Source organism: Lates calcarifer, linkage group LG24, assembly GCF_001640805.2.
Source record: "Lates calcarifer isolate ASB-BC8 linkage group LG24, TLL_Latcal_v3, whole genome shotgun sequence".
Classification (NCBI taxonomy): domain Eukaryota; kingdom Metazoa; phylum Chordata; class Actinopteri; family Centropomidae; genus Lates; species Lates calcarifer.
This window is the reverse complement of record NC_066856.1, coordinates 1367466-1376398: the sequence shown is the minus strand read 5'-3', so window position 1 is coordinate 1376398 and position 8933 is coordinate 1367466. Positions and strand designations below refer to the sequence as shown.

The 8933-nt window shown below is 41.9% G+C and overlaps 2 protein-coding genes across 6 annotated transcripts in view; one reads left to right on the top strand and one right to left on the bottom strand.

Moving 5' to 3' along the window:
* Positions 1–628: 628 nt before the first annotated feature.
* On the top strand, positions 629–4026 carry LOC108898308 (uncharacterized). 5 transcript variants are annotated; one of them, XM_051066665.1, is made up of 3 exons: positions 629–1037; positions 1597–3378; positions 3496–4026. In XM_051066665.1, exons 2-3 carry the CDS (start codon positions 1599–1601, stop codon positions 3669–3671), a joined length of 1956 nt encoding a protein of 651 aa, XP_050922622.1. In that variant the 5' UTR covers positions 629–1037; positions 1597–1598; the 3' UTR covers positions 3672–4026. The 5 variants fall into 5 exon arrangements, with proteins under 5 accessions (XP_050922622.1, XP_050922620.1, XP_050922619.1 ...); XM_051066663.1 differs by having other exon boundaries at positions 3457–4026; XM_051066662.1 differs by having other exon boundaries at positions 3418–4026.
* A 432-nt stretch (positions 4027–4458) lies between these two features.
* The window catches only part of prkdc (protein kinase, DNA-activated, catalytic subunit), a 28494-nt gene continuing 24019 nt past the window's right edge, over positions 4459–8933 (bottom strand). Inside the window, 13 exon segments of the mRNA XM_051066666.1 lie at positions 4459–5052; positions 5369–5508; positions 5702–5890; positions 6327–6528; positions 6617–6688; positions 6769–6852; positions 7121–7213; positions 7304–7524; positions 7623–7690; positions 7789–7996; positions 8268–8411; positions 8496–8583; positions 8676–8887. Coding sequence (XP_050922623.1) covers positions 4848–5052; positions 5369–5508; positions 5702–5890; positions 6327–6528; positions 6617–6688; positions 6769–6852; positions 7121–7213; positions 7304–7524; positions 7623–7690; positions 7789–7996; positions 8268–8411; positions 8496–8583; positions 8676–8887 — 1926 coding nt within the window. The 3' untranslated portion in view covers positions 4459–4847.

Sequence of the window (8933 nt, the reverse complement as noted above, 5' to 3'; positions counted from 1 at the left end):
AGATGCTGCCCCACAAAATACACAGCACAGCACCAGAGTCTCTCAAATATACTGACACAACGTTTAATACAGAATCAATTCACAACAACCAACCTGAGCTGAAGATTTTTCATAATGTAGAGCAGCTCGTCTCAGTGGACACTTTGACTTATAAAACTACTTAATAATGTTAGAAATGCCTGCATTCCATTAGGTGTACAGCTACATGGCCTTGGTATTGTTGGCTCTTTGGCAAAGCTTGCTGGCAGAGCTAAATGGAACACAGCCATCAATAATGTCAGTAACTGAGCATTAGCCATCTGGCGGCTCTAAATTAAAGTGTAATGTCACTGATATCATGCATTATTGCAAAAATACAAGAGAACTTCATATTTCTCATGACTCACTTTCTCATTCACTGATACTGAAAATGTTCTTGCTCAGAAAACATATGGAGCACAGTAAATATTAATTAAATTAAAGTAAGAGCATAGCTGTTAGTTTTTGATTGAGCTAACACTCTACCTAACAGTTTCAACCTATGACCCAGTTTGTTCACTGTGAACTGACAAGTCCGGTCTGAACCAAAGTTCTTCAACTAACACCAAACCTCAATCTGTCTTAATGATCATTTAGCTGCTGTGTCCTTCATAACCAACAGGTGAAAACATCCTGTTGACCTGCTGCTGTGAATTTGATCTCTCCTATATCTTTGTATTTGGTGTCTATAGCTAGTGAAGTAAGTGTTTCATATATCAGATTTTAATACAGTCATCATTTGCTTCCCATTATAACAAACCAGTTAAAGCCACCCCCCTCTCCTCCTCTGTCGGGCTAAAAATGGATGCAACCTTCCTGACTATCGAGTGGGCGTGTGTGCTCAGTTTTATAAAAGGCTGAGCCTATAGATCTGACACTTTCTCCAAAAGACTTCAACAAGCTCCAGAACAACCAACCAACTCCTCACTGACCGGCCCAGGGGTCGAACGCTGCATCAGCCAATCAGACTCCTGAACATCTACACCACAGGCAGATCATCTCTCCAAGCCTCCTTCCAGGTCTGCTGTCTCTGATAGATTTCATGTATACTGCCAACATGTTGTGTTGGAGTGATGTCTACAGGTGAACATAGCAGTCATAAAAATGACTCTTCATCTGTCACTTAGATACTGGTGCAACAGAGTAATGCATTTATCTGTTTATCTCATTGTAATAGAATGGACTGTAATTAATGTTAGTTAATGAGCCATTTCTACGGTGGCCCGGAGAGCTTAATGCAATCGCAACTTCAGAAAGCACACGCAAATAAAGGCAAGCAAACGACAAAAAGATCTTCACTAATTTGACAAACATGTTCAGCATTTAGGGAAAAAAGCTCAGCAGCAAACATCCAAATATAGGAAGACTGCAAGTCACAGAACACAACAGAGATGAGAAACAAAACAAGTTGCAGTCTGTTGAGCCCTCTGAGCCACCGTACCTTCCATTATCTTTCTTTAAAGACATCACTGAGTTGAGTTTTGTAAACTGTCATATATGTAAAATTATACTGATAAGTGAAGTAAGTGAATGTGACTTTCATAATGTGTTTGATGTTGTGTGTGTGTGTATTGTCAGTCATGTTGTGTCCAGGCCTGCTGTTCCTGCTGTTGGTGTCCTCCTGTCTCCTGGTCCTAGGCACTCCTCCAGGCTCTTCTCCTGATGAGGGGCCACAATCACATGACAACCAACAGAAGGACGTGTTTAAAAAGTTTGGCACTTGGCTAAAGAAACATTATAAGGATATTGGAGATGTCCTTATTGCTACCTTAGAACCGGTGCCGATAGCTGGGCAACCCATTTCTGCAGCACTAAAAACCTTAATGCTGCTCACACCACAGGCTGACCCACTGGACATCGTCATGTCTGAACTTAAAGCTCTCAATGTTAAGTTTGACACCTTCCGTGCAGAGATGAAGTGGGATGCCTGGGCAGCTGGTGCCTTTCTAATACCAGTGAACAATATAGAGAAAGCTTGGGTTAAATACACTGAGCTCATGCTTAGTGTTAAACAAACAACTAACTCAGAGAAGGAGGCACTAACGCAGGATTATTTCACATTTTACAGCCAATACACAGACAACACTTTGGTCCTGCATAAATACCTGACAGCTAAACCAGTGTCTTTAACACAAAACCTTGGAGACCTGCTGGCTGATAGATTACGATGTCATGAAAAAGATATTAAAGCCCAGTTTCTGTATTTGAACAAAGTTATGTATAAAGGCAACATGCTGAATGAAAAGTACTATGAATTCAAAGGCATAAACACCAAAGCCAGGGTTAATCAAGCCAGTAAGATTGCATCCCAGGCTGCCTCAGCTTTAACCACATCACACCAGCGATGCATATCTGACAGCGACGTTTACATAGAGAGAGATATTTTTGAGCAAATTGATGACACCAAAAAACATCAACAAATAGCAGACAGTGTCAGGGCATTTTTGGAAAAAACATATGACAGGTATGACTGGATGGTTGTTGCATTTACAACCCAACACTCGAAGCATAAGCCAAAATTACTGAAGAGGCATGTCCTGTCAGGCTTCACTGAGGTGGAGAGAGGAGCAGTTACAGTGGCTGTAGCCAAGCAGGTGAAAGGAAGTCACTCCAAGGCTGCTGCTGTTAAAGAAGCTATTAGAAAGTGCATACCTGAGAGTGTTAAAATGTGTGTAGATGTGGCTCAGAAACTAGAGGAATGTCGGGAAACAGTTTTTGGAAAACGCTTCTCTCAGACATACACAGCAGTCCATGCTTTTAAAATAAAGAGTCAAACCTCCACCAGTGCTGTAGAAGTACCTGAGGATGAGGACTTAGTACTCACAGAGAGCACTCTCTCATCTCCACCCTCCTCCCTCTTCACAGGGAAATGTGGGAAACTGTTTGGGAAGTTTGTCGTCTTTATTAAAAGTGATGAGGAGATAATGGGGGAAAAGCCGTGCTCCAAAGTAAAATGTGGTAAAAATGGCAAATGTGTTGATGTGTCAGGCACCTTGTTAGCTATGTGTGAGTGCCAGTACCCATACTATGGTGAGCACTGTGAGATGAGCTTAGAGAGTTACAAGAGCCTCCTCCAGTGGGAACCGGAACGTAGAACCCCAAACCCAGAACGGTTTCGCAAAGGCATGTCAGTGCCCCCTGCTAACCGCAGACCTTCGCAAGGCACCCAGGGGCGCTCAGCACAACGTCAGTCTTTGCAGCCAATCCCAGGGAAGTCTGCTAACCGTAGATCTCAGCAGAAAAACTCTGCAAAGGGAAGACCTCGGAAGAAGACCTCTCGAAGCTCTGCAAAGCGTAGAGCTCGGAAGAAGACATCACGAGGTTCTGCAAAACGTAGACCTCGGAAGAAGACCCCACGAGGTTCTGCAAAACGTAGAGCTCGGAAGAAGACCCCACGAGGTTCTGCAAAACGTAGACCTCGGACGAAGACCCCACGAGGTTCTGCAAAACGTAGACCTCGGACGAAGACCCCACGAGGTTCTGCAAAAGGTAGACCTCTGAAGAAGACCCCACGAGATTCTGCAAAGCGTAGACCTCGCTTGAACAACCAAAAACCATCTAAACGTGAGAGATCGAACAGTAGACCCCGCACCCCAGGGCACTCTGGGTACGCATCATTTTGTGGGTCTCTGTGCGTAGACAAAACCCACTGAACTGTCATACTGTTCTACAGTTCCTAAAACAGGCAAAACGAAGAATAAACAGCCACGCTTAGCAGCTCTGTGAGGCTATGTTTGAGCACAGCGATGCACCGAGCTAATTGCTAACACCAGCATGCTCTTTGTGAATATGAAAATGAATATTTGTGCTAATTTTGTGTAAAAATGCAACAGAAATCAGTACTTATGATTCTTTTATGAATATGATGATGTATTTAGAGCTTTGTGTGACAGATGATGTTGTACCTACTGTCAGAGTAATCTTATAAAGACGTTAAGAAACAGATTATTTCCAGCTTTGCTTGCTATTAAAATCTGAACGAATAAACACGACAGTTTTTAAATGCCACTATATGTGCAAATGCTCTTACTGAGTGTGGACAGGTACCAGAGTGTGATACAGAATAGTTAAGCTGCAGAGTTATAAATACAAGGTGGCTCAGTAAATAATTACATTTCATACAGATGATGAGTTTGTAATAATCTATAATAATAATTCATTTCTCAGCAGTGGTAACTCCTCAGGTTGGGTGAGACTTCTATGAATTAAGAAGTTTCCGTTGACATTTCAAAACTTTATCTCTCAGAGGTGAATGTAAGTAGATTTTTGGTGAAGCATCTCCAGTCAAGAGTCATCTTTAAATCTAATTCCCTATTTTCTGTGTACAGGTCAAGTATTATTTCAGGTCACATCTTATGAAATAATGAAATTGTGCACGTTTAGAGTAGTAATCAGTTTCAAACATCTGACCACAGTGATCATATATTTTGCGCATCAGCCTCAGAATTTTAAACAATGCTAATGATCAGTTTATTTCAAAAAGAGAAGTGCATGACATGGTCAAAATGATGGAGTTTATACCCACAAGGTCTCTGATTTTAAAAGCACAATTCCCAAATGGCATCTCTCTCCCAGACTAAGAGTTCTTGATTTTAAGTTTTTGGTTTTCAGCATGAGATATTCAGCAGATCCTTCCTTACAAACATGAAAATTATTTTTCACCAGTACAAAAGAGGAAATATTAGAGATAACTATCTTTTAAGGCCACTAAACTATACAAACAAAATTCCTTTCCTACACATTTCCAGATACTCTAGACATCAGACATCTATACAACCTGTTCCTCACTTATTGTGAATGTATTTAGAAACATTTTACTAGTCTAAGAATCAGATCCATGGTTCCCAGCCAACCCAAACCCTGGCAAGCACATTAGGGTCCATGGCTTGGTCCAGCAGACAGTCCACCTGCTTCTCCACTGACAAACCTGCAGCTGTTAGTCTGGCACGAATGTTGTGTTCCTCACTCCCCAAGGCCACAGCCTGCATCCCCTGAAAGGCCGAGTCCTTCTCAAAGCCCAGCTTCAGCTCCTCACTGACGAAACAAAACAACATCTGATCACACACAAGTAAAATGTCTGTTTGAAGACCATTATTTTTTATTCTTAAATCAAAAGTTAGGCAGAATTTTGTTAATGGGAAACAGAATAATGACACATTAAAAGGACTGGAGACAATATAGTGTGAGTTGTTAACACCCCCCCCTTAATGGATAAGTGGTATAGATAATGGATAGATGGATGGATGGATGTTATCAGAGATCTACAGTATCTCATCTTAAACTGAAGTGCACTCTTAACACTAATGAAATCCTGATGATTGCTCTGCCATATAATGATTCAGTGACATACCTGGTAATAGCAGCTGGATTTGCTCCTTCTAGTTTTCTTCTGGCAAAGTTGACCTTCTGTAACGGATACCAGTTGATTTCTTTAGTGTTTATGCTCTCTGTCCACGTGCCTCCTTTCTTCAGCTGTTTCATCTCAAAGTTCTGTGTGACAGCAATGAGAAACATCATTTGTACCACAGTTTATTTATGGATTATGGTATAAGGGCAGAAAAAGTTAAACAGTAATGTCCAGTTAGATGAGAAAAAGAGAAAATTATACAAACAGCACGTTGTTAGAAATGAAAGAGAACTAAACCAAAAACCACTGGGATCTTTGTAGCAGGAGTGATGTTACCTTCCAGTCCAGCGACGGCTCCTTGACAAACACATCCATGGTGTTGAGCAGAAGGTCGGGCTCAGCCCTGTAGGCTCGCAGGGAGTGAACCATGATGTTCTGGATCAAACCCGACTCCTTCAGGGGCTGCATTAGATTCACAAACTGTCTGGTCAGCCGGAAAGGCATGAGCTCAGGCACAGGGAGGAACTGTGAGGAAAAAAAAAGGTCACACAGAAAGAGATTTGTTTATACAGGCGACGGTCCGTGTCTTTTAAAACAGGGTTCTGTTCACATTCCCACAGCTGGACACAGTCACAGATATCTGCTGCTGGGATTCAGGTTGCATTCTTATCGTATGGGAATCATGGGATGATCTAACTGTGTGCTCAACACTGACTTTTGGCTGAACCAGTTTTTTCCCCATTTTTATTGATGAGGTCATAACATGAATATAAAAAGGGAATTTTAAATTACATATTTATTTTATAGTTTCTGCTGTAACAGAACTGATCACATCTACACTTGGTATTTACACATCTGAGTCAGATTTGAATCATATTCCACTGATTCCCTCCAGGTGTTTATCTAAATTCCTACTGAAAATGTAAAATTTGTTAAAACACATTTTTTTGTCTTGACTAACCTGTGTGGCTGAACCAAACGCATGACCAAAGTCGATGCCGATCATGCCTCCTGTTTCCATGTTGATCATGAAGTTGGAGAGATGTCGGTCTCCGATACCCAGAATCCAGTGGCTCACACACAGCAAAGCATGAGAGCTGATGAAGTGAGATCTCAGGGAGAGAAAGGCCTCAGGACTGTTGCACATCTTCAGAAAAGCTCTCCTAGAAATTGAAAAAGAAAAAACTAATGTTTTACTGCAAGTGTTAAATATCATGAGCAGTTTTTTTAAACCAGAGATTCTTCACTTACTTGAGGAGATCACTGGGCACGTGCTGCGACACTTTCAGAAAGTTGCTGACTGTCTCAGCACGTTTTGCTTTCCTGTTAAAGAAGAACACATTTAAGCTCATGTCTTCCCGGTAAAAACACCATTTTTAAAAATAATCAATGAGGAGACTTACCTGTACGCCCAACCATAGAAAGTAATAGGACTTTGTGACTTTGGAGCAAAGGTTTCCAGCCATTTATTATAGTCTTCAACAGACCTTAAAAAAAAAAAGAAATCACAGTTTTTTTTAAAAAGGTGCACTGTCTTACTTACAAAACACATACATGGAAATTTTTCCCCTATAGAGTGCTGTGGAGAGCATTCTGATTATTACATTCACAGTGCTATTGAAAAATCTGCATCTCCTGTTTGTTAAACAAGTTACTTTGAAATCAATTGAGTTTTTATTAAAGAATCCGAGAGTAAGTTTTAAATAGTCCTGAGGATGACGTCCAGGTACTTAGAGTGAAATGTATTTAGTGTACCTCTGTGCTGTTTTCTGTTCCTCCTCAGTCATTGTGCTGTGCAGGAACTCTTTGAGAGTACAGGTATTCTCCATCCATTCAATCAGACCAATTCTGTAAAGGCAGTGGCCTGTGGTAAATTAAATGTACCCTCAGTCTGAATAATCATCACATGTATTCGGTTTATACAAACGAGCCCAGTACCTTTTGGATATAGGAATGACCTGATAGGTGCGGAGCTGCAAGCCTCTGTGTGCACAGGCAGTGTCGTGACTCAACAAAATGTTCATGACGGAGAAAAGCTGCTCAATGCGCTGGTCCTGGCGGAGGTCCTCCCCACCCTTCACCAGAAACGGGTGATCCCGCTCATCATCCCCGCGGATGATCAGACGTTTGGGGCGACGAATGGAGGACATGACCTTTACCTGCAGGGGATACATTCACACCAACTTACTGACCGGCCTTGCAAAGGGATATCACACTTAACACACAGGATGCTGTTACAACATCTAAACCATCATACCCTTTCATCAAAGCCTGTTATTTTTGCGTGATACTCTGGCAAAGGTTTAGATCGGCCATCATACTGTCCTACAAACACAGGAAAACATTTTAGCATAAACAAGACACGGCAATGCTGACATACAGATTCCCATGATTTCAGTGATGTTCGTCTTTAAGATGCTGACCTGGGATCTCCAGTTCATTGCAGAATGGGTCTGCTTTAAATCCACTCAGCCAGGGTGAGTACTCCTTCAGGTTCCCGGGTTCTGTCTGAAATCCACGCATGGACGCAGCCAGCTCGTCCACCTGCTTCACAAAGCTTTTGTCTTTCCTCTTCTCAAACAGCTTGCTGCCTTTAGCTCCCAGAAGTTTCTCCACATCTTTAGCAAATTTCTGTCGAGTCAGAGAAAAATGGTTGCAATGACTTCCACAGTAACAAAGCATAGGATCAGGATAAGAGCTCAGAAGTCCTGAAACTGTCAAAAAACATGGCTGGATACATCAGTTAGTAACTGTTTGTTACATAATGAAAATCAAGTATGAGAGGAATAAAAGGCTTTTCTTTCACCAACTCAGTTTATTTTTGAACTCCTTCATTTACCTGTGTGGCTGGTTTAGTGTGCTACTTTGTCATATATGCTCTTTGCAATTTCAAACTACAAACCTGGATAAATTTCTTGCGAAACGTTCCATGACCATCTGCGTTACGATCCCCGAGGCAGGAGTGCACCTCGTCATACTTGTCACCCATCTGCTTCTTGTCAAAGTTTGGCTGTTCAAGCTCATTTTTCATGCTATCCCACCAATCCTGCGTGGACCAAATGAAAATAATCACTAACAGGCCTAAACCACACAGGTGGCAGTTTGTTTGATTCATGGTTGAACTCATTACCTTAAAAATCATGTCAGGATTGGTAAGCTGCTGCAGAGCATCCACAAAGTTCTTCACAGCTCCTCCCTTATCCAGCATGCTCCTGAGCCTGTCCACACAGAAACAGAAATCAGAAATAACAGAAGCTCTGAAAGTGATGTCCTTTTCTTTGTTCCCCAGAGGAAACATTAAACAGTTCACCTGTTGACAAACTGCTGCTGCCTGTGTCCTGTGGCCGAGTCCTCGAACTGGTAACTCTCGCTGCTGATCATGAGAGCGTAGACCAGGGCTTGAGGGTAGCACTCTGCTATCTGCCTGATGCTGTGTTGCACTGCTACAGCTTCTGGTTTGTCCAGCAGGGCGACCATTTGACTGATCCAGCCAATCAGCATCCAACAGGGAACTGACGTCATCTAAATACAGACAGATAGTGCTGTCATCGTTTACTAATTTTATACA